The sequence below is a fragment of the Opisthorchis viverrini genome (assembly GCF_000715545.1).
Source record: "Opisthorchis viverrini unplaced genomic scaffold opera_v5_83, whole genome shotgun sequence".
Lineage (NCBI taxonomy): Eukaryota > Metazoa > Platyhelminthes > Trematoda > Opisthorchiida > Opisthorchiidae > Opisthorchis > Opisthorchis viverrini.
In genome coordinates this window covers 133728-158930 of record NW_008751739.1, presented here as the reverse complement: position 1 = coordinate 158930, position 25203 = coordinate 133728, and the positions used below count along the sequence as shown (strand labels likewise).

Below are 25203 nucleotides of genomic sequence, written 5' to 3'. Positions count from 1 at the left end.
GGTGACGAGGTAAAAAGAACGGAAACATCCTTCACACACAAACGCACGCGTAAGAGGTTATGTATGACACAAATATAAAAAGGACGACCGGGGGCACAAGGCACACTGCTGTGCGAGAAAACAAACGGCCACCGGAAATGAATGTGTGATGTGTGCCGCGGTGGTGACGCAACGACCCTGACCCGAGTGAACGGACAAAATGTATGGCATCACATACCTTCAGAAACGATTCATTGCGCCGGATAGCGCAAATGTGCGTCCTACGGGTTGAGGGAGTAGAATCAGGGTAAAAGTGAGACACTAAATGTCAAATTTACCGTTTGACTCAAATGAAAACACTGATAGGGTCATCTACCAGCAGGCATGCTAGTGTGCTGGAACATTTCGGAGAATTAGGGTGTGGAAGAGTGCACGTTCACAACAATCAAAAGCGCAAGCTTCGTCAAGTGTCTGATGTCAGCTAAATTTATTCAAATTTAGGCTATCAAACCACCAACACTGAAGACGTAAAACAAACGGAACTTCAACTTTTCTAAAAACTGAAACGAGCATGTTCTGAGTAAAATTGGGAAGAAGCAGTTGACTTACGTCCTTGATATGCCTGAGAACCTGTGGAAAGTAATGGTTTATATGAGTTACGACATCTGAGTTGAATGCGAAGGACAAATTGCAAGAACAGAAGTCAAAACGGATATGTTCCCCAGTAGCTTAAAAGCCTCTCGTTGAGAGACGGGCTCCACGAAAACGTTTAGAATTTACGTATAATTTCTGCTGGGAAACCTTTATGGTGGAGCGGTTCGAAGCCCAATACTATCATTTACTATAAAATATTAATGTTGATAAGCAGATATGAGGCCAGTAGAAAGCCTAGACAAGAAAGACGGCATTCCTTAGGACCACTTAGATTATCGATCAACCAAGTAAGGAATGGAGACATACGAGCTGAACGTGGTTGGTCAAGGTTTGGAGCACGACGAGATGATGTTAACTATAGACTAACCATCCTCAATAGTTCGACTGTTGCGTGTTGACCAGAGCCGCCGGTGTTGGTTTTTTAAATTTATCCAACAACGGAGTTATTTGTGTACATTCTTCCTAAAGTTCCACTTCCTAAAGTCCAAATCTTCACTCGTGTACAACGATTATTTGTGGCGTCCGAACGTGAGCGATCATTGGTAAATCCATAATTCTATCGATTACTAACTAGGTAGAACAGAAACCGCCACGTAAATGTATCACTGATGCAATCGTTCCTTGTCCGTTACTGGACACAAAAAGTGGTGTCAGAATGCGCGGTGCCGCATACTCTTGAGCTTCAAATGGTCCCACAAAGGAAAACCCAGCTAAGCGACGGATCCACTCCTACATAGTGATTGAAATCCTCACTCGGTAAACTCACTAAGTCCAGCTAGTTGGAGATGCTGGACAGGTGCAAGGCGAACATTTTCGTTGCTAAACTAACTGGACTGGGAAACATAGAACGGAAAAGTTTAACGTGCATTATGTTTGCCGGAAGGGATAATGGACTGCTGAGAGCAGTTTTCTTTGACCGATATTAAGTCAATGAACGCAGAATGAGCGACAAACTACTAGTGACATGAATAATGATGGTGTTTCCCCTACGTAGAGGGACCAGCCGGAAGAATCTACGGAAATTGACCTCGGGGAAGAGGTCAGTCCATGGGGAAATGATGTTTTCAACGATGGACGATTGTAGACAATCGTTGGTGCTTGTCACCTTCTGATGAGCAAATTGATTACGTTACAGCCAGAGCACTAACAGGCTCGTAGGCAGGACATGAACATTATCGTGAACATTTGGAGGGCGTCTAACGGCGGAAAGCAGGAAGTTAGGCCAAAAGTTAGATGAAGAATTTCTTGAAGGCACGAAAACGTGGTGCCGCACCAATCTAACCAGAAATGAGAGGTTTGTTCACTTTCCAGGTGTTAGGCGGGAATCCACACGGATCCCGCTATACCGCACGTCTTTGGGCGCTACTACGGCCGATAAGCCTGGCCCGCACGAGGTTGGCCCAGAATTCGGGACGCTTGCCGGTCCGGCATCAAGACGAGATCTGATTTGTCAACAATCTGGACCCAACAGCCAATCATGACCCAGTATTGGCCAAATACCGGTCGCCAATGGCGCATCCAGAACGCGTCAGAACTTCCAGAAAGTTATAACCGCTTACGCTATATATACGAAGCGCTGTACAACTGTTCTTGACTTCGTCTTCGGCATTAATAGACCTTGTGCACCTTTGGTGGTTGTTTTGACGTGAACGCTAGCTTGGGAGGCTCAGACCGAGAACTAAGCTGAGGAAATTACCGTTACTACACCAGGAGAGTATTTGGACATGCGCCTAAAGCCTCTTGGCCAGTATAGCCTTTGACAACCCATCTTAAGTAGGAAGGTCCTAAGTTAAGATATTGCACAGATATGCAAAAATTGGTGGAAGTTCGTAAGGACATGGAGACCAATGCGATGGCAGAAAACATCATACAGTACACGTGCGACATCTGTGTCGCACTGCAGCTTAATTCGCAGCAGCTGACACCATGTGGGTGACCGTCTCTTTACAGTCACTCAGATAAGGAGGCAGGATAGGCAAGCAAAAGACTTACTTTTTGATCCAAGAAGACCACCACCACCACGACTCTCAATCAATTTTTCGTTCATGTCCACAACGCTGTTAATTTTGTCACTCAACTGAAGTGCGAGTGTTTGCAGTCGCGAGCGTTCTGTTTTGTGCATGATCAGGAAATCGCTGGGCACTTCCAAAGAGGCCTACAAATATCGACAAAAATGAGCCAACGTTGATCAAACAAGAAGGTTGTAAACGCAACGAATAAGCTAGAGAGAACCATAGTTAAGTTAACTAGGTTGGTCGGCCGATTACTGTTCATGACCACGCATTGTTCGAATGAAGAACAATGGAGAAAAAGGATGTATTGTGCACTACTCTCTCCAAAGAAACCTGTATTACCCAGTAATAACCACTGGGCTCGAGATAGGTCAGTGGTTAAGGCGTCAATTTACTGAAAGGAAGGGATTTGGTTCAAACCTAAATTCTGCATCCTGACTACTCCTGTCTAGGTTCGAGCAACTTGGCAGTATGTTAGCCCTCGTGCTTCCCTCGGGGCCAGGCACTGAACGGGCGTTACAGCTGGACGATTATTACTATTTATTTGACGGCTTCAGAACAATAGGTTGATCAAATAGGATGCTTTTAGTTAGTCGGCCACTTTGTTCAGTAAGGTAATTCACACAGATGGGATAAACTATAAAAATCTGTATCCAATAAGGAAGGGTGTCTCTGTGTAAGACGCATGTTGTCAGTAGTAATGCAATGACAGTAATTCTTCTGAAGACTGGTACAGGGATCATCGCGTCAAACCATACGACTGGATGTCTCCATACGACCCAAGAAACAATATGAATTTGGTGATGGGGACATTTTTTCATGTCAAGACGTTTGTTGGAAGTTGTCAGGAGAGGAATCTAGGAATGACTCAGTACTAAGTTGGATTAGCCAACGGAAAGCTAGACCTCAAACGCAAGACAGCCTGCAACATACGCAACGTACCAGCTAGTCATGTAAATACATCTGTTAAGAAACTATATAGATAAGCTGGGATGCCACACACAACATGGATTGCAACAATTTAGTGAAAGCCTGCCAATTTAAGCGTAAAAGGAAAAACAATCTACACTGTTCCAGGACTAAGAAAGCAAAACAGCTGGAAGTGCAAACGTGATTGAAGGTTTAGTAAAACAAAATAAATAAACCCATGGCCAGTGATGAGATTCCACTGATTTTGAAAACAACGAAAAGCCATCGCTCGAAAGTAGACACTATGGTATTCAACGCTCAACGTTCTATGCAGCTTTTATCGAATGTTCTGTGGTTAAATACAAAGAAAAATGGGGAATGGAAGAACACCATAAGACACTGCTTTCAGCATACACGAAGACAGGCTAGAGTTTCGTGGTTGATAGGGTTGACTGGGCAGACAATTAGAAACCGCAGTGTATTAGCTAACTAGACCGGTGATTACTGGTCAGGAAAAGCAACCCAAGACTCACTGCCAGTTCTTGATTGATGATCATCTTGCTAATGATGGAATAGACCTGGGATTTTGGTAGCTCAAAGTATTGGGCCAATCGGTCGAGGCTGATGGAATCGTGGATTGCACTGTAAGTGAACAGAAAACTGCGGAGCGACTCTTCTTTAATTTTCGTTTCTAACAATGCTTTGACGCGAGTAGAATGGAAGAAGCTGTCCCAGATCTGCGAATAGGGATAAAACAAGAGAACAAACTGTCTGTAAATGAAAGATGCTACGGCAAGACACTTATGCGGAAGAATATTCAACCGTGTGAACTCTCGTAACGCTCAAGGGTGATGCAATTCTCAGAGTTATTCACGGATGAGGAGCAGAAAAGCCTCGCCCAGTGTGCTCGACCACATAAGGCAGCGAGAAGACCACGTAGTGGGGCTAACACAGATAGGCAACAGGTTCATATCGAAATTAGCCTTAGTCATTTATTCAGAGGACTGGCCAAAGACAAAACCTCATGATGGGCAACACCATCTTACCGAAAGCATGAAGTCAGTGTTCAATACTGACTTTTCGCTGCCATTTATTTGAAAACCTTATTGTGAAGGAAAGAATAAAAGTGGGCGGGGAAGGGGCTTGGTGCTAGCTTACTACAATCATTCCAAGGTACTTACAACTTCAGGCACTCATTCAGGCGATCTGGTTAAACACTGGCAACAAGAATGCCAGTGACATCGATTAGAAGCCATATCTTGCAGCGTCTCCAACCAGGCGCAGTGGGGATCACCCCGACCTTATCCTGGAAGGCGAATAGCACCGCCAGCACCTAAACGTTCCGCGATTCCTTTCATACTCCTCTTCCAGGTCAAGGATTGGCCACCTCTCTGTTCCGCCACTCTGAATTGGGCACTATCATCGGCAAACGATGGTTCGGCATGCGCAATTCATGGCCTAACTAAAGCAGCTTCTGGTGCTGAAGACAGTTTTTGATGGAAGTTCCCGTCGCACAACTGAAAACTATTTCTAATTGCCTCTTTACGGATTCTCCGACACCAACCTACACGAGCCATGTTCTTGAGGCAGCGACTGTCGAAGACATAAAGACGCCGCAGTTTCGCTGCTCAAACAAGTTAAGTCTCACAGCCACACGAAAAAACTGCCCGGTAGATTCATGGATATACCACCTTACGCCATAAGCATCTCAAACTAATAAACATTAACCGAGCATTGCAGATTCGTTCATCGACCTCATTTACCACACAATAGTCGGAACTAAGACAACTTCTAAGATACGTAAAACGCTCTACAACCTCGAGTGCTTCTCCATGAGTTGCAAGAGTTATGTTCAGGAGCATGACCTTACACTTTGTGGATGCAAAGTGCAGGTCGAAGGATGGGACGATTTCGGTCAGCTTAGACAGATTAAGAACCAATGAGCTAACTGTGAGATGGAGAAAAGTTGAACAGAAGGCCCCTATTTATAGTTGACCAACTGGGAAAAATGTTACACCTGAAAGCATCCTTAGAACATTCGTTACTGAAAAGATGGGCACGGTTACAATGGTTTATACTGTAGCTTGATGGGTCCCTTTTGACTTCATTCGTTAACAATTTTATATGAATTAGTGTTCCCCTGCAATCATCAACCACTGCCGTTGTAGAAAACAGTTCACGTTTACTGACTCAAATGTATCAATTAGAGACAACCATTTAGATCAGTTTTCAGGAGCTCCAACACACGATTCATAGACAAAGTTTCCGACATCAAAGAATGGACTATTCACAATCAAACAATCCGTCCGAGTTAGACAATTTCTAATAGAGCAGTAGGGGAGACATAGTATCTCCGAAACAAGCGCATTCTCGGGACCGGCATAAATTTCGCTTTCTCCTGGAGGACAAACGCTTTGACTTGTACCTGTATGGCACATGTGCGTACAGCTGGAGTATAAATTTAGCAGAGAAAACGTTGAATGTGGCCGCCATAATTCATTATCTCAAATTATGCTGTACAAGTGGTTTAACGGCTATTCTTAAGGGTTAATCAAGCACAACCTTAAACAAAGACCACTGGGCTCTCCAATGACGACCGTAGGGAATAAAAACCTGTTTCTAAACCTGCCGTTCAGTTAAGAATATACCTGAAACTGACATGTACCGATATGAAGACTTGATAATGTCATTAACTAGTGTAATTCTCCATCCCCGCTCGAGAATGACCTACAAAGACCAGAACGTTATCAACAGTCAGCCTCCAGAGACGCGCAAACAAAATCCTGGAGATTGAGTGGTAAACCACATATGCTTAGTATAGAATGGACGAGGTAGTTCACAAGACGGTATCAACTACCTACCAGTTCAACAGACGCAACCAAAAGGTCTGAATACAGTTTGATTCAGCTTAAGCGTATGCTACATGAAAATTCATTAGTGATGTGGCATTTAACAGCCGACTTCGTCAAGGTTCAGAGTTCTCTGATGACCGCCAAAACTACTGTGTTTTTTCAAATAAGCGACAGAAACCAGGATAGTAAACGTTACCTTCGCATCCATCTTCGGGTTGATAATATGTTGTGTGCATGCCTTCCAATTTCCGTAACGCATGGCTTTGGCGGCGGCCAAAACGTGATCACGAGGGGTTTCGGGAGGACCAACAAGTGTAGCGCGATCGTGAACACGTAGGGCTAAGTGGAAGGGTTTGCTGATTGGACGCCACCGCAAGTCAGTTTCATGGGCTAAAGAACAGGGTGCAGAAGGCAAGTGATGTATCCAGGCAATTGATATTCATCTGCTTCAAAGAACACCTGGGGCAAAGAATACCAATCCAGAAAAGTGCATAGTGGTTAGCATTGTAAGACTGGGATAGACCAGTAGGAGGGCAACATAATCCTAAGGGCGCTGTTTTCGCTAATGTTAGGGATTCAACAACTTATTCACGAAGAGGCAAATGACGACCGCTAGGGACACTAGGATTTAGGAACTAACCTGCCAGATTGGGGATTTCCAGCAACATCGCCGACACGTGGTACACGCATTCCAACAGCTCTGTGTTTATGTACATATGATAGGGAACTTGTAAGGCTTGTTCGCGTTTCTCTTCCTCAGGAGTGCGTTCGTAGCGTGTCTGTGTATGAAGGCCTTGGGCAAGTAGTTCTCTGATTCTTCCTGAACCCACGAGGTCTGCCAGTGCGTTGTGCGTCTCGCGGATAAAACCTTGACGGAAAGCTGCTAAACCGAGTTGAACCAAGGCTCGATTGTACAGAATCTAGGATAGAATGAGTGATGCTCTTTAGCTTCCAAAGTCTAGACGATGTACATAGAACGTTCAGACGATCAAAGGGAATTATCTTGAACCAATAGGCATCTGGGCAATTATAGAAGGCGTAAAGTGTCAAAGGAATGGAAATAATTACTACCACTGAACCAATGCATGTATCCTCCAAAGTTGCGTTGGGAACCTTTGGACGTGATTATCTCACAGTTTGTTAATTGCTAGTGAAATACCCATACCGTTACCCTCAGTACTTGTGAATTTTGACGTTGATGATGGATGCCCCGAACAACGGATCACTCTAGTTTCGTTTTTAAATCTTGGCATATGGTGGCTGGCTCACAGTACAATCCGGAGATGTACCATCATCTCACCTATGTAAGCCTTAAGTGCTTCGCTAATTCAGTACCCTAGGCCGGGATACCTGTTTCGCACCGTTCAAAGGAACAATGCTCTACTCAATTAGACACTCAACCACAGGTTTTACCTTCACCAAGTGGACATAGTTCCCAAGTTTCCGTCAAAATTATGTTTTACCTAGACACCAAATGTTAAGGGGCTGGCGAAATACACTCATTTGCAAAATAATTTGGTGCTGACAGGACTAAGGTGAATCCCAACTGAGTATACCGTCAAGGTCATGCAGCTGGGACACGGTTTTCCGTCAATGCCAAACTAATTCACAATTGTGTTTCGCTAAAGAGACTGTTTTTCCGAAATTCGTTGTTGCGTGACATTCCTGATTAAAACAGTTGTATTTGCTTTGTCCATCAATACCTATTCTCTTTCGAAGCAGTCGGTCTATTGCCCACTTGTGAGCAACAGTTACCGCATTCATCTCCAGTGTGATGACTGCTTTTTTGAATCACTGCTCTCCTTTATATTAAAGAGGTGTGTCTAAACATAGCGAATAATCCCACAGCGTTATCATGAACACAAAATGGCTAACATTGATGCTTCGGTATCGCGTCGTCAGGTCAGCCCATATCCAGTGGTAAAAATGATGATGGTCAAAATGAGTAGTTCATATCGGCCGGATGAGGAAGAAAACACAACTGTAAAGATTGGAAAATAAGATCTCATCTTAATGTAGATTTCGCCTGTAAGTGAACCCAATCTATGCTGAAAAGCCGAAAAGCGCCGTACAGCTATTCTATCCTTATTGGGAACCATTAGTGGTGCGTAGCTCTCGAATTTCCAGAGAATCTCGAACCAGCAATCTCCTGGTTATTAGTTTGAACACTTGACCGTAAATCTCATATAATTGGACAAGGCCTGCTCTAAAGATCTGTTGAGTAAATGAGTCTGTTGGCATGTCACACGGTGAAGGCAAGTTCGCGGTTCGTAAGGATCGCCTTTGAAAGTATAGTGCCGGGTCACGCAGCCGTATTACAACTGTTCCACCTGTTGTAAAACAAGGCTTCAGATAGATATTGGCAACCAACAGGACACTTTGTAGATGATTTGAGACGACTTACTTGGTCTGATCATGTGACAAGTCTTAACGATGTGTTACGCGATCGAACTTTTGGTGGTACTAGTCAATCGCCGCTTACCTGTAACATCCTTTCGGTCCTTAACTGTCATACCACCCGAGGGAAACACGAGGGCTGAGATGATGATGATGATGATGAGGTGCTTGAGTATCCTCTTGCCAAGTTGTTACGTTATACGCTCAATCTATTGTGTGTTACAATAACAAAAAAAGAATACACAACCATCGTTCAGCCTTAGCACCCTTTCGGTACGTAGCTGCCATACTATACAGTCGAGTTACCCGAACTTAAACAGGAGCAGATGAGATGCCTGCGTCGGATTAGAATCATGGACCTTCCGATCAGTAATTTCTCGCCTAGGGCTATTGCGACACGACAGGTGCTTGAGTATCCTCTTGCCAAGTTGTCACGTTATACGCTCAATCTATTGTGTGTTACAATAACAAAAAAAGAATACACAACCATCGTTCAGCCTTAGCACCCTTTCGGTACGTAGCTGCCATACCACTTGAAGGAAGCACGAAGGCTGGGATACTACTAAGTCGCCCAGAGAAAGTCGAGATGCAGCGGTCAGGTTCAAACCACAAATCTTCCGGTAAGTAATTCGCGTTCCAACCACTGAGCTATCTTGCTCTATTTTATAGTCGCCCAGGGAAAGTCGAGATGCAGCGGTCAGGTTCAAACCACAAATCTTCCGGTAAGTAATTCGCGTTCCAACCACTGAGCTATCTTGCTCTATTTTATGTTAGATCCTAATAGACTGGAGTCTTCTCAACCGTCGTTAACATCTGTTCGAAAAGTCCTGAAGACGCATTCTTGATTGGGAATTTGAACAGATAACCATTACACATCAGCGATGTTCTTCAGTTGAGCTTCTAATACGTCATCAGAGCAAATCCATGTAGCTAGGTTCGTTAAGGTGTGTCGCAGTTTTTTCGACAACATGAAGTCAGTTTTCAAAAGATGTTCGTATGTGGGCTTACTGAATGCAAATTTTTGTAACGGACCCTTTGGTAACCTGAAAATGTTCTTCAAGTTAACAAATATTTCTGATGAGTACATCAGTCACTCAAGAACAATGACACTTCTCAGGTTTCTCCTCTGCAGGTCAACTTCGAACACATCGTCACTGCCGAACTACCAATCTTCCAACACTTGAATGTCTACAACTGCTTGTTTACTCGTTCACGTACCAATCGCCAATTCCGTCTCATTGTCTTTCTTCGGCGCTACTCACCGGCTGAGTGGGACTGCTTGCGGTAATCATTCGACTCCTATCTCCGACGGATACTTACCGACAGTCGAAACTGCGGGAACCGTGTACAGGTAATCGAGCCGAAATACCTTCCCAACTTTTCGCGTTAACACTCCTCTCATCTTCCTTTTACACTTACCCCATTGCATTAGATAATTTGCACTAAACTAAGCACCAGGAACGCCCATCAAGGTCTTTCATCTCCGGTAAGCTATCCACTTTATTCAACCTCGAATTCGTGCTCCAAAACTCGAACCACATACATCTTCAGTCTTCCAACCTTACAACCGGTGTGGTCCGATCTTTGCGGAAGTTCTGCTTGTGAGCCTTGCTTCCGAGATATCTTTTCGAAAACCACTCCGTAATTCTCTGCTATACCGAGTGACACTCCCAGTGAAATTTCAGCGAAAAGTTAGCGGGCGTATTTTATCCCGAACACCAACCAACAAGATTTGATCCACCAAGCCAGGTAGATCATAATAGGCTTTGATGTTTTCCAGACGGTATATCAATGGGGGTATGAGTATCAGCACGCATGACTTAAACCGATAACAAGTTTTCTGCTGCGATTCAGTGTCACTAAAAGTATTCCTCATTAAAGCGCTGTAAGCAATGATGAAATTAAAAAGTGGGTGCAGAATACATGAGAGGGAAAATGTGCACAATACTACCATGTATAACGAGCTGGTAATCACCACCGCAAATGATATACCCTTATAAGTTTCACGACGTACAGCAATAAAAACAGTTCAGTGATTCAGGCTATTCAAATAACAGTTGTGTGAGGCCGTTAGCTCACAACAAGAGACAGATGCAAGGCAATGGTAAAGTAATGGAGAGGCGTTATGTGGCACCCCTAGTGTCACGACTGGGAGAACACGAGTAATAGGAACTGAGTTGGTTGAAGGCCTACGGAGTACGTTGCAAAAGCGAGGTTTAAGGGCAGAACGGAGAGATAAAGTTAGTGGTTTTTTGTATCAATGTCAAAAATCAAACGTTTCAACACTGGCTTACCATAGTTGACTGATCTGCATGTTCAATGGACATCTGAAGGTTGGACATGAGCATCAAGTCACGAGCCTTGAACCAGTTGTCATAGAGAGCCAGATGATAAATGTGACAGAGGATTGCCCTGGTCCGAAGGCGATCGGTTCGATCATTCGAGTAAATGTACTGACAAAGTCGTTCAATCACTGGTGTCGAGGCATTCACTCCGACCGCATCAAGACCTTCTGCTTCGACTCTTTTGCCCCAATCATAGTCAAATTTGTAGTACATATGTTCCACTTTGAATAAATAGGCCACGCACAAATCAGCTGGAGGGGCCTCGATGTTCTCCAAATAAGTACACGATCGATCGATGATAGCGCATATGCGACGTTCATCCTTCAATCTAAACAAATAGACAGGTTGATTACAGGACACCGGATTCGTTAAATACTAACGATGGAATGATGTGCATTCCTACTGCTACTATAGTTAAAGGAATCAAAGCAGTGATATCTTAAACTAATGCCCACCGACTGAGGACCTATAACATCACGGGACTTTAGATCAGAACAAAAGTGAGTATCTGTTATGATTAAGACGATGCCCGTTAGAAGACATTCATACAACATTCACTGCCATAGGGATATATACTACGACCTATTTCTCACAAGACGCAATCAACAAACAAGCCATCTAACATAGAACGACTCGAGGACTGAGAACTGCGGCTCCAACACCACAATTCTCGTCGACGTGCACGCAAAGTATAAAATGAACAAGATTATTGATAGGAAGGAATCATCCGGATCCAAACATACTGTACGGAACGTTGATGCAGTGTGGGGAATAAACATGCCAGAAAAAAAGTAGACTGATGTAAACTTTGGGGAATTTTGTCAAAAACCTTTTGTGCTTGAAAAGTGGTTTTATTTAACTCTTGTACACTCATACTCCGGTCCAGAGGCCTGCCTCAAAATATTGAGAAACTGTTACCTGATGGAATGTGTTCGAACAAATCGGATTTTGTGAGCAGCGACCGAATATTGTCTGTTATGAAAATTCTCCTGGAGATGTTATGGTAATGTTGACCAGTGACCATTGGAATTCCGCAAATTCTTCGAAAAACAACTTTGTGTCTCGTGAAGTGATTTTGTACACAATATGACAATTATGCGGGACGTACATTTGTTGGCTCTACGCCTATTGCGTACCATCTCGGTACATTGGCATCCTCCACACTTTGACTGAGAGATTAACTTACACTTCTGCAGGTACTCCAACAACTCTAGACTGATTCACTTACGACCACCATAAGAACCGCCCAAATGGTCCACAAGCAAAACTAATGAACCACATACCCAAGATATTCTACGAAGTTGTTATGTACCGCCTGATAACGATGATGATGGAAATTTCCAGCCAATATGAGTAGAAGACCAAACGAGTGCTATCAGGACACACCAACAAATCTCACTCTGTGGAACATCATATTTACATGCGAATCAGCGTAATAGTCAGCAGCTGAACGACAAAAACGATTGGGACCTTTTCGACAGCTAAGCTCCTAGCTCCCCAAGCTGCAATCCAGGATTTTTACGAAAGAAAAAAAACAATGTTTATAGTTTGGAATGTTCTGGTGTTAGGGCGTGCAATCGGCCAGTCAAAAGAACTATGAGGTCAAACTCGCCGGTCAAGGTTCCACAGTCAGGTTGACAAAGTTATGCCAAAGAAATCTGGTCTTGGTGCTAGTATAACAATGCGCGGACCATGGAAAACCTCGACCGAAGTTCGTCTAGTACACGCATTTGCATACAAATTTGGTTTTCACGGCGAATTCGCATGAATATCAGCTGTATCTCTTTCCTTTACGTTCTTGTTTGAGGAATTTCGTGCAATTTGGGTTCAAGTAAGACATTAGGTCTGCGTGATGAGTCACTGGAAGGGTGAAACCGAGTGGTGGGCTGTGGAGGAATTTCCGGCAAACGTATGAGTAGTTTCCTTCATGAAAACGTACTGTGATCTCTCAAATGTCGTACTAACTGAAATAAGAGACGGCCCGGTGCAGCACATTCATTTGAAGAATATCAAAAAATGAGTATTCAGTTGGGATTCACGCCAGTCTCCGGTCAAAGGTAAATTAGTGTGCGAATGAGAATAATTGGCAAAGTCTATCCAATTTGGGTTCAAGCAGAACATAAGGTGACGGAAACTCGGGGATTGCGCATACCTGATAAGCCCAAAGAAAGGTAAAACCGCCGGTGGGCTGTAGAAAGGTTTTTATCAACCTTATGAGCAGTATCCTTCGACAGCAGATTTGTCCGCTACGTAATACGATAGTAAATGAATAATTGTGCAGCTGTAACGCCCTTTCGGTGCCTAGCTGCCATGCCACCCGAAGGAAGCACGTGGGCTGGGATACTGCCAGGTTGCCCAAACCTAGACAGTGGAAGTCGAGAGGCAGAGGTTGCGTTCGAACCACGGACCTTTCGGTCAGTAAATTCGCGCTCCAACCACTGAGCCGTCTCGTCCGATACGTACAATGTTGGTTGAACCACCAGCGTATTTCGAAATGGTTAAAATCCAGGTTGACATTCAGGACAGGTGTCTAATAACTGTTTAGTTTCTCCAGGAGACGAAAAGGAGTCCCCAATGTCCGAAAATATTGTCCACGGCAGACGGGCAACGGTTTAGCTCTTTCTTGGAGTAATTACTAGAAACTAACACTGTCCTGGAGAGATCTAGTCACAAACTAGGTGTATTTGAAAATACATGTCGATAAATAAAGTTAACCCCACTTTTTTGCGGAAATTAGCGTTTATACCTCCAGTTGATGAATCCTACGTTAGCATGACAGTCATTCGGAACGTAGTGGTGAACTACATATACAACCAAGAAACACAATATCCCCTCCTGTTCTGTTCGCCTCAATTTACCCTGTTTGGAATTTCGAATGCTCGGTGGAACTTCGGGTACTTGTGTCTGCTGCACTTGATGTTCTTATTGCTCGATATATCACCGTCCCATAAGTGCCAATGCGCACAACTCAACATCGCACCATGTGCCTTCTTTAAGTTGCCACGTGTCACTCAATAACTGGCTTGGAATGAAACATTTCGTGAGCACTCTACGCTCCTAAACGGCGCGGTTCACTGCAACTGACTGATTGTAAAGAGGTCTCTCTGGATAGCGCGGTATTAAAATAAAGGGTCAAGAGGCACAAGAACCATTCAGTGGTCCTACCCATTTTGGCACTTAGATGGCTGATGCGATAGAAGAAACAAGGTCAATGCACTTGTGCCCCTTGCAAAAGTGCCGACTTAACATAGAAAAATGTGGATAAGGAATAGGTTAGTGCGTTAGCGTCCAGTACCAAACCAGTATCCGACCAACGAGTATGGACAGTGGTAGTATACGGAAAGTGTGGATAAAAAACAAATGAGACTGCCTGCCCATCCAACAATGTCTGTGTAGGTCCCGTAATAGTCGGATACGTACTGGAACAAGTGAAGAAATGCCGATGCAGTGCTAATGGAATGATGCGACGAAGACACCTGACAGTGTTTTATTACTGGTGTGCTCAACGATCTTGCCTAGAAAGTTGGGCGCACGATTCCGGTTACGTGTAGGGTGCCGCACGACCAAAATCACATCAACCTCAGCCATGTAGACGCAAAGATGCCGCAGTGCTCGGTCTGTCAGGACCATTTCTCGTCAAGAGTTTATGACCTCCTCCCGATGAACCTACCGCCAACAGAGGTTTATGACACTTGGTTTGGTAGGCAGTCAGATTAGTCTGCCAGGCTACAGATTCCGGCTTATTATCAGACACTCATCTGGGCTCCGGTTTATTGCAGACAGGTTGTGAGCAGCCAACACGTGGCATGATACGAAAAACTGTGGAGCAAATGCTTGAAAAAGTTTATGACCTCCAGATCTAGGGCCAAAATCACAATCATAAAGTTAGCTATTATCAACAGCCGTTTCGTAAGTAGTCCTTTGTCGAGGTTCAGTTTCATGTGTAGCAAGTTTGCTGATATTACTCACGCACTGACACCTGCGTTGACGATCAGCACAGGGCAGTAAGACTCTTGCTATGGAGCTGACGTGGTGGGGTCATCCTAGAAAATTACAGACTTTTACCGCAAACGATGAGTGAATATCTGGAAAACGCAGTCCTAAGAACCAACATCACATTAGACCGAAAGGATGAATTAAATTATTCCAATAAGGCGATACTATGAACCAAAAGACTCTTTAAGAGCCCAAAACTTACCGGTCTACATATTCCAGTTCATGGCCATTCGCGTTCTGTAACACTTTCGTACATTCAGCGTCCAGCAACGTCACCGAAGTGAGGACCGACCCACGAACGTAATACGGTGGAGTCTGTATTTGTAATGTTTTGTGGTAAAAGACGTGTTTACAAAGCGGAGGAGGTAATCCTCACAAATAACCGAGCAGAACAGTTGGGCATGATCAGACTGTGGATTGGAACGTGTCTTAGTGCGCATAATAAATAGGAAGTGAAAAAAGAAAACTGAAAACTAACTATGGTAGACATCATCGTCATCACCCTCGTTGTTGTTATTCAAAAACTGTGATGATGGTATCAACTTTCCCAACGACGCCAAGTAATAAATGTAATAAACTGGTCTGTGAAGGCATCCATAATGTGGTCGCATGATGGTCGAGAGCGTTAGCAGCAGGTGAGGAAGTTGAGCAGGCGCAGGAACGCCATTTGAAGCACGACTGCAGCACATCCGCCTGTGTCCCGTTCCATAACAAATTCCTTATGAGGGACAGGGCAGCAGATGTCAACCCAGTCAAGTTAGTTGGCTGTGATTTTCATAAGTCACTGACAATTGTCTGTCATTTGATAGATTGCCCTCCTACCCAGCTCATGTGGAACAAGAAATATCTTCTGGAAAATCGACCTGGTGACATTTAGAGAACAGAGACAAAGCAGTCTGCCTCAGCTACAGTTCCGACCAGGCTGTCGGGGACGACACAACTACCCAGGTGAAATGTACCGTCAGGCACTGCGACCAGAGAATCCACAAGCATGGAGCTTGGGTTTCACCCGGACTAGCTTTACAGCAACGCTTTTCCAGGTATAACGCACATACAGCGTAGTAAGTGACTACACACGAGTTTATATACGGTTTTGTCCATTCAGAGCTATACCGTTTGTTTATGCAGTGTCTGCAATCGACCTAACAGGGAGAATTTCTACCCCGAAGTATGTTCAAATATTTTAACGATTGCTCGATTAGTATGTCGATAACAAGATTTGAGAGAAACTTAACGAAGAGTTTCGCAACGAAAATCATTCACAGAAGTAAAAAAGTGCCTGCCGCATGGAGAGCTTCCTTCTTGGAAGAGGGAGCATTCAAAAAAGAATGGTCAATTCATAGGGTACAAGGCATCGCGAGTTCATATTCGCATGAGATCGCGGAGCAGTAGAAATTCAATTGGCCCTAGCTTACAAGGAAAGTGTCACGGGCTACAAGCGGTGCAGGTCTCTTATTCAAGCACAGCCATCGGTTATGTGGTGTCGCGGTGAAAAGTGAAATCCATTTTTCAAGGCGCCATGTAATCGATCCCGCCACAATTATCTGATGAACTCCTACCAGGGACTGGCTAGTTCATTTGCCTAGCTTATCCAATTGTACTCAGACCGTAACTATTCACGCAGAGTTGTGTCGTTCCCGAGAGACCGTACTTCAGGAGGAAACATTTTCGTTTCATCCCTTCTGGTGGCCTATTCAGAGGGGAACGATTGCATCTGGATTATATCTTTCTCCGACTACTACTATATGTACAAACCAAAACGAAGAGTATCTGATAGTGTCAATAGATTTTTTATGCTCCAGTTGTAACTTAGACACAGATCCAAGAAACGTACCTCTAGTGACTCCAGTTCTTCCGCGTCTATGTCAGATCCAAGAAATTTAACATCATGTTGTTCGAGAGCATCGAATAGACGATCGAATGCGCTAATAAGGCTGTCACAAGTAGAAAAATAAGGTACAGGCGCTCTGAGTGAGAATGTGCATGTGCCATAGAACCAGACAAAATTTACGACTGGGCAACAATATATTTCAATACGAACAATCAGATGTACTCATTTTGGGTGGTAAATAAGGGAAATTAATTGAAGCGATGTGCTTTTGTTGTTCCGATTGTAATATGACCGAAAGCAAAACATCTTGACCTGAGCTATCCATTTAGCAAACCGAACCCAGTTAGGAATTAATCTACCATTGAGCAAAAAGATACCAGGACACGTGACTCACCGGTCGAACAGCACAGCAGACATGCAAGCAGAGTGCGTTTTATCGTAATCGAAAAACACGCTAATCAGCGACAGCAAGGTCTTGATTTGCAGGCCACCGGACAACTTGTGTTCCCCTGTAAATAGGAGAATGAAAGTAAACATGGAAAACCAGTTAAAGGGCTGTCCAGATTCACCATGCGGGTAGGTTGGGAAAAACAGCATAAGCCGAGCCACCTTGACAGGACCTAGACCAAGATCTCAGTGCTGCTTTTGTTATGTTTTACCAAGAGGAGTTTATTTCTGTAAAGCAATCCATCCAAAGGTTTTAGTTCCAGAGGTATCGAATAAATTCATGTAAAACAGCATCGAGAATAGTTCAGGGGAGACCAAACGCAGATAAACGCACTGATATGACTTCTGTAAGGCATAGACAAAGTGGACGAAATCAGGGACTGTCTCTCACACAGCTTTACTTTGTGAGAATTTTTTTTCAACAAAGGTTAGGAACAAAATAAGGCAAAGTATCCCAGAATTGCTGAGGCCTTTGTGTTGCTACGATTTATACGAAATAGAATGACGTTTTATTTAACATCTATGAAGGTTTACCCTCCTGTGGAGGAATAGACAAAATAAGTACAGTTTGAGACCATTATGATGAAACAGTCAACGCGAACATCGCTCAGTACGGTAATCAAAACGAGGTACACGATCGCTGACATCGTGGAATGAGTCCTACTTACTTATTTTCTCCTCCACTTGCATCAACAAGGCAATCTGTTCGCTGATGCTGGTGCCTTTTCTGCCGCGAACTGCCAAAATCTCATTCAACTTCTTCAAAACAACCTCGTATGTGATTTCCTGGCCTTTTTCGAATGCCTGTACTTGTGGCTCAGGACGGCCGATGGAATCCACAGCAGTCCAGCCTTCTTCGTCAAAAAGTGAAGCGGCTTTGGCAGCCTTCTTTGCTGGCTTTTCTTTTGTCGCCTTCTTGATCTTGGACTTATCCTGAAAAGTATGGGAAAACTTTATACCAGATCGCTTAAAGGCATTCCAGCAACCATAACGTGATTGTCTATATTGGGGTTGACCAAGAAGCTAGAGCCTGTTGAGAGGATTCCAATACAGGTCAACACGAAAGCGGGAATTAGTGTTAAGTGATAAAGGACTAACTTACGGCAGATGTCAAACTATTTCGGCACATAGCTACTTTGCACTCGATAAGAGGTTGTCTTCTTTAGCACACAAAATGAGATGGAAGTCTGACAAGATAGTAAAAATCCTCGCTAAACCTCAAGCGGCATGTAAACCCCATAAGCCTAGGCAAATAGAGCAAGAAGTCGTAGGACTACGGGTCTCTGTTTTCTCTCACTATGCACTTATTTAAGTAAGAGGCATTCTTCGATTAGTTACACACTTTTTCACCAAATAGTTCTTTCGGCTACTACTACACGTCATTATTCTCTAGCCGTGACCAGAAAGTCGTTTGAGGAATGGTAGCAGAACAAAAGAGCGGTCCAGCCTGAGTAAACAGATTCAATAATTACGGTTAGGACCAAATTGTTCCGTTGATAGTACCGGAGCAAAATGTCCGAAATGTTCAAGAGGTAAAATTCAAAATTTCAGTCAACGTTAAAGTTGGACCAGTACTTATGCAAAGAGCTGAGAGTTCTCAAACAAACGGCTAAACATTTCAGTTTGAAACTCACTTTCTTTTCATCGGTTGTCTTCTTCAAAAAGAATACTGACGGGTCATCCTTGAACCGTTCCAGGTCGACGTCCAGACTGCTGGAGCTACTAGAACTATCGCTGTCCCAAAAGCCTTCACTGTCACTGTCATCTTCATCACCTTCCTCGTCGAATTCCTCCGAGTCCGAATCGGATCCCGCGGGTTTCTTAGTTACCTTCTTTTCGACCGCAGCTGATGATGCCGTCGCTGAGCCCTATAAAGGTTAGTGAAGGTCAAACAACAAACTCAAAAACAAGTAGACGGCCGTTCAAATAATCACATGCCGAATTGTCCCGTCTCTCTTTTCAACTGAGAAAGAACGCTATGGGGACAGGCGCTTTTAGAACAAGACTCATCCCAATTATCATTCTCCAGGAATTAGTTGAAAATAGGTTGTTGTGGGGTATGCTACTAGACAACATTGAACGGCATCGGATGGATTACCGGGTTTTTGCATAATTCTATCCAATTACATGACCCACAGAAAGAAACACTAGAGCTTCTTGGAGGTATCATATTAAAGTTGGTACTGTGGGCTCTTGTAACTAAACTTCTCCCTGTTCGAAAGTACAGCAATACTGTACGCAATCATGTGAGCTTCGGCCGGTTTAACATCCACGTCTTTATGACGTTATAAAGATATTTGAACTTCCACGGTCTGGTGTTTTTGGTGATGTTCGGGAGTCTCTGGATCCTTATACGCAAAATATGTGTGAGCCAACTGAACTATTTGTAAGCAGTAAATCTCGCCATCCGCGAGCTTGAGACAAAGATCTCTAGCTTCAAGATATATGTAATGACCTCGCCTGTTACACTGTGACCAGAATGAACTCAGTGCTACTTCGAACAACACACTAAGACCCACTCTTCCTCCACTTCGTTTTGGAAAATCGCAGCATTCGTCTATTCCAGGTCCACATAGCTTTACTTAGCGTGAATCCCATCTGCTTTGCTGCAACGAAACGGAAGATCTTGAAATCAGAAAAAACACAGCACCTTTTTCTCCAAAGAAAGTATTTGAGCTCCAGAAAGCTTACTGGTCTAGACATGGACGTACTAACCAGAGGGTCCGTGGGTCAAAACCAATCCCGGAAACTGGACTGCTGTTGTCAGGTTTGGGCGACCTGGCAGTACCTCAGCCCTCGTGCTTTCCTCGGATAATGCGCACTAGGCACCAATATATTGTTAGTCAACCAACTTATCTTTAAATTCTTTTTATGGTAAGCCCTTTGGAGAGATACTCAAGACCAACACAAATTCACAAGTTTGGAAGCAGTACCTCGCCCTCGTGCTTTCCTCGGATAATGCGCACTAGGCACCAATATATTGTTAGTCAACCAACTTATCTTTAAATTCTTTTTATGGTAAGCCCTTTGGAGAGATACTCAAGACCAACACAAATTCACAAGTTTGGAAGTGTAAAAACCTACTACGATCATAAGTCTTTAAGATGTAAACCAGCGAGGATATGCGTCCAGAAGAACGAAACGGATAGCAGAGTTGAATAGTAGGCTCAGGGCTGTTGCCGTTGACATACAAGCGGACACCGCGCCCGCGAGCGCTGGACGAACCCATTCGACGAACACAATGGATGAGTCCATGACAATAAGCCAGTCAGCAAAGTAAGAGGAGCCGCATCGATGGTAGCCTAGTCGTGTTATACGCCACACTGATGATCCCACAGGACAACTTGCGATTACAAGAGATTACTTTTGACCGCGTGAATTGTGGGTCACGTGAGCGGGAAGGTCACCAAGCCACATAGGAGTAGGTTATTGGGAAATCCAAACAAGATCTATAACCTAAACGCTGTAATTGGTTTAAGACTAATCCAAATGTAAGGAGATCCGAAGACAGGTTCCGAGTCCGGAACAGACCGCTACGAGACTCTGTTCATGGAAGCTGTACCCACTGAACACGCCAGTATGGATGACCTGGCAGATCCACACGAGCAATCTCGCAATAAAGTCCGCTGGGTTGCGAAGACACACAAGACAATGCAAAATAATAGGGTTACGTTTCTTCTTGGGTCGGAACGGTTGTCACACAGTGAATAACATAGGTATCGTAACGGGTCCACTAAGCTGTGTCCGGGTCCATCAGTCTATGTATTGAAAGCTATGGTGGCTCAAACAGCGTTATGCACAATCTAATGTTCGCATAATAACTAGTGTCTATCATCCAAACTTGAGATATACAGTATAAAATACACAGCTTATCTCTTTTGAGCATTCAGTATTTGGACCAATCTGACACGACACGACGACAATGAAGCATGAGGGTGTGTAAGATTTGTTACTATGTATTGATACTTACTTTAGCCTGTGGTTCTTTCCTTTCTTCCTCTTCTGCATCATCGTTGTCTAACAATACTTCATAAGGTGAATGTAAAAATCTCACCTGAACCAACAGCAGTTTCTTCCTCCTGGTAATTTTCTGGATGCTGAAATTTCACCGAAAATCAACCAAGCCGAAGTGAGAAATCTTACTTCACGAAAATCCTTGATGTTGTCTTCAAAATCACGATTGTATTTTTTTATGCGTTGTCTAAGTGCGGTGAGAGCCTTTGCAGCTCCACGATTAAGGTCTTTCTTCTTCTCCCAGGAATCGTTAACGAAATCTTCCAATTCCGCTATGCAGCGCACATAAAACGCAGGAAGACCATCCATTTCATTCATTTTTACGGATTTTTCATATACTTTGATCAGATTTTCGAAATCTAGGGATGGATATTCATGACAAGCTTCCATGCGGCTACCTGTTAGGACATTTGACATGTCCTTGATCTTCTTGTGATTATTCAAGTTTTTGATGATACTTTGCATTTCCTCGAATCTGTAGTCGCATAACTCTTATTAGTAGGAACAAACATACCGCTTATCTTTTGCACTCTTTACGACACGTTTTTCATCTTCTTCATCACTCTGATATTGCATGAATCGGTTGTCCACGCGCTGTGGCGACTCCTCATCGGACTCACTCTCCGAAGAACTGAACGCCTCTGCGAACATACTAGAACTCATTCTGGCGCTAGAAGAAATGAAAGGGAGAATAACATAGTCAAACACCTAATTGAGGAAGACACTAAAACGAGATAGAAGGGGGGCTCGTCCGTTACGAGAATGAGAATGAAGACAGGTGAATAAGACATGCGGGAGGGCATTTTTCATGCTATCTTCCGTGCTATGTAGATTGGAGCCCTCTTCTTGGACTTCACAAAAGATTTGGACTCTGTCAACTGCGAAGTTTTGCGAGTAGTTCCGAAGCATGACTTTCCGCCAAAATTTGTTAGGCTTATCAGAAGTCCACATGGTGGAAAAGTAGTAAAGGTTCTCTTCAGCGTTTCCCTCGGGTGGTATGACAGCTAGCCACCAAAAATGTGTTACAGCTGAACGATTATTGTTGTTTTGTCTTCCGAGTGTAAACAAAAACGACTTTGGTGAATGGCGTTGCTAGGTTGTGGCTCAACTATCGGTTTGAAAGATGTCCGTTCAGCATAAACGTTTTCGTGATAGATTTCGGATCAACTAGGATAGTGCCTGCTTCCTGATATTCCAGACAGCTGTGTGAAGCGTAGGGCCAAGTTGAGAGGTTTGCGGTAGCCGCAGCGAGGCCAAAACGAACATTCAGCTGTAGCACACTATCTGTGAATATCTGTCGTGCAATTCGGAGACTGACGGTTGAGATACTGCGATCTTGTGCAAGTTTACCCAAAAGCAATCATAAAGCCAGTGTTAGGTTTCAGCGGACTATAAACCTTCCAGACAGCATTTTCAGGCGTCGACCGCAGAGCTATCTGGAGGGCAGTTTAGTATGTGCTTCAAAACAAACAAAATTAAAGACAAAACGAGTCGGATTTGCGCAGGCCACCGCGAGTGCTATTAGTCACTGGCGAACACAGCGGTTTACCGGCGAAAAATCGTTGGAGGTAATTCCACAAGACGCACGTTGACGTTCTAATGTTACGAGAGTTGGACCTGTGAAGAAACGGCCTTCCATGACCATCACCGTATAGACAAAACAGACCAAGATGCGCCTATGGATGTGATTTGAACTTGACTTCCAGAAATTCAGATCGTTCTATCCGAAACAGATATCGTTAGGTTCAGTCGTCTAGATATCTCCACGTGAGCCTCTGAATCATCATCATCAAAGACAGCAACATGATCATTGACACTGATATTTCACTACCGCACAACCAGAAGGTTCGTCTAATGATATTTGGAGCCCTAGAGTAAAAAGAAAAGAAAAAGAGTGGGTAAGGGAGAGGACCTAGTGCTGGCCTATGTCAAGCAGTCTGAAGTGCCTACGCCTCCAAGTGTTCAATGAGACAATTTGGAAAGAAACTGACAGCACGAACGCCACTAACATCGATTAGCCGCCATTTCTTGCAACGTCACCAGCCAGGCACAGACGGGGTCACGAGAACCCTTTCTTGGAATGCGTACAACAACAACATCCAAACTCTTCGTGATCTCCTTCACGCCATTCTGCCAAGTCATGCGATATCCACCTCGCGTGTTGTGCCATTCTGAAGAAAGAACCGAGAACAAGACTTGCCTTAGTAGATGGTGTTTCGGCATTTGTAGCACATAACCGAGTCATTTTAGTCGATGAAGCTGGATGTTCTCCCCGATTGAAGTACCTGTCGTACATCCAAATACCCGTTTTCTAATAACCTCGTCACTAACACCATCCAAAACCAGTTACCCTCCTGGGGCATCAGTGGTCAAAAACCTGAAGACGTCACACATCATCAGTCCGCAGAGGCCACATTTCGCACCGGTACAACAACACAGCCCCTGCTGTAGCCTGGTACACACGACCCTTAAGATCTAGTGAGATACTTTTTGATGCCACAAAGAACGCAAATTGGCGAACGAAATCTAAACCTTTTGGATTCTTGCAATGACTTCATCAGACATTTCCGTCAGAGACTACCGAGGTACGTAAAGTTTTCCACAATCTCCAGTGATCCTCCTTGAATTTTAAGGGAAATGTTCGGAGACTGCAAGTTCTGGGGCATGAATTTGCACTTTGAAGGTGCAAGGCGCATGCCAAAAGATGGTATGACGGTGGTCAGGTGATTCAAAAAGGTTTGTGCTTCGCTTTGGTCTTCAAAGATGAGGGCGATGGCATCTGCGTACTCCAGAGTCTCTCAAGTCTCTCACCAGCAGCAATCCAAACACCTTGGTTGTGAAGAGGTTCCAGCGTTCCCTCGTTGCTTCATCAATGATGAGGCTGAACACCACTTTTCGTAGGGGAGCTTTTGGAGAGCTCACCACACACTGTCACCCGCCCAGAAGTATGTAAATATAGGGATAGGATTATGTTCAGACTTCTGGGGCATGTCCTGTTAAGCAAGTGTAGTTAACAGCACTCACCGATCTAGAGAATCGAACGCACCCTTGAAGTCAAGGAATACCCAGAGTGAGGGTCGTCGGCACGTATGGCGTTGCTCTAACACCTGACGGAGTGTGAAGATGTGGTCAATGCAGCCTCTACCCGCTTGATTCTCACCAGTCAAGACTTTACGTGCCACCCTAAGACGACGAAGAATCAGTAACGCCAGAAGCCTTGTCATAACACGCGTCAAAATAACACCTCTGTGGTTGCTACATTCACTGTGAGTACCCTTTTTGAAAATGGGCACCACTATCGATCAAACCCAGCTGTCTAGGACGGTCTCTTTCTCCCAGATAGACCCAAATAGGCTAGACAGGCACTGGCTAAGACCACTACCATTCCTGAAAAGAGCAGGTGGAAGGTCGTCAGGACCAGAAGCACGATTATGCTTACGTAGAGAAATACACTCGGACACTTTTGAGACTGAAGGCGGCTCCATATTCACCGTCCGCATTTCTGTTAAAGGCAAGAATTCCGGATTGGAGACAGGTAGACAACTGAATTGCTGTTCGAAGTACTGTGCCCTGCGATCCAAACGTTCAACTTTGCTGTAAATGACAAATTTTGATTGCGGCAATGTTAACTTGATAGTTAGCACCCCAAGCCTGCAGTGTGTGAAAATTCATGGTTGTAAATGAGGTGGGATACTGCCATGGCACCCACGCCTAGAGAGGAGGACGATTAAGACCCCCCACCAAATTGTTTGGTTCAAAAGCCAAAC

General features: G+C 44.1%; 2 protein-coding genes across 2 annotated transcripts in view; one reads left to right on the top strand and one right to left on the bottom strand.

Moving 5' to 3' along the window:
• The window catches only part of T265_13603 (hypothetical protein), a gene marked incomplete at both ends in the record, with an annotated part of 30818 nt that extends 8712 nt beyond the window's left edge, over positions 1-22106 (bottom strand). The window contains 13 exons of the mRNA XM_009169659.1: positions 2626-2788; positions 4088-4291; positions 6603-6796; positions 7047-7326; positions 11098-11476; positions 15347-15459; positions 16979-17078; positions 17370-17484; positions 18091-18355; positions 19057-19290; positions 21393-21512; positions 21566-21911; positions 21951-22106. Coding sequence (XP_009167923.1) covers positions 2626-2788; positions 4088-4291; positions 6603-6796; positions 7047-7326; positions 11098-11476; positions 15347-15459; positions 16979-17078; positions 17370-17484; positions 18091-18355; positions 19057-19290; positions 21393-21512; positions 21566-21911; positions 21951-22099 — 2662 coding nt within the window. The remainder of the gene's footprint in view (positions 1-2625; positions 2789-4087; positions 4292-6602; positions 6797-7046; positions 7327-11097; positions 11477-15346; positions 15460-16978; positions 17079-17369; positions 17485-18090; positions 18356-19056; positions 19291-21392; positions 21513-21565; positions 21912-21950) is intronic.
• The window catches only part of T265_04790 (hypothetical protein), a gene marked incomplete at both ends in the record, with an annotated part of 39531 nt that overhangs the window by 3986 nt on the left and 10342 nt on the right, over positions 1-25203 (top strand). Inside the window, 2 exons of the mRNA XM_009169628.1 lie at positions 9473-9525; positions 19088-19298. Of these exons, the coding sequence (XP_009167892.1) occupies positions 9473-9525; positions 19088-19298 (264 nt within the window). The remainder of the gene's footprint in view (positions 1-9472; positions 9526-19087; positions 19299-25203) is intronic.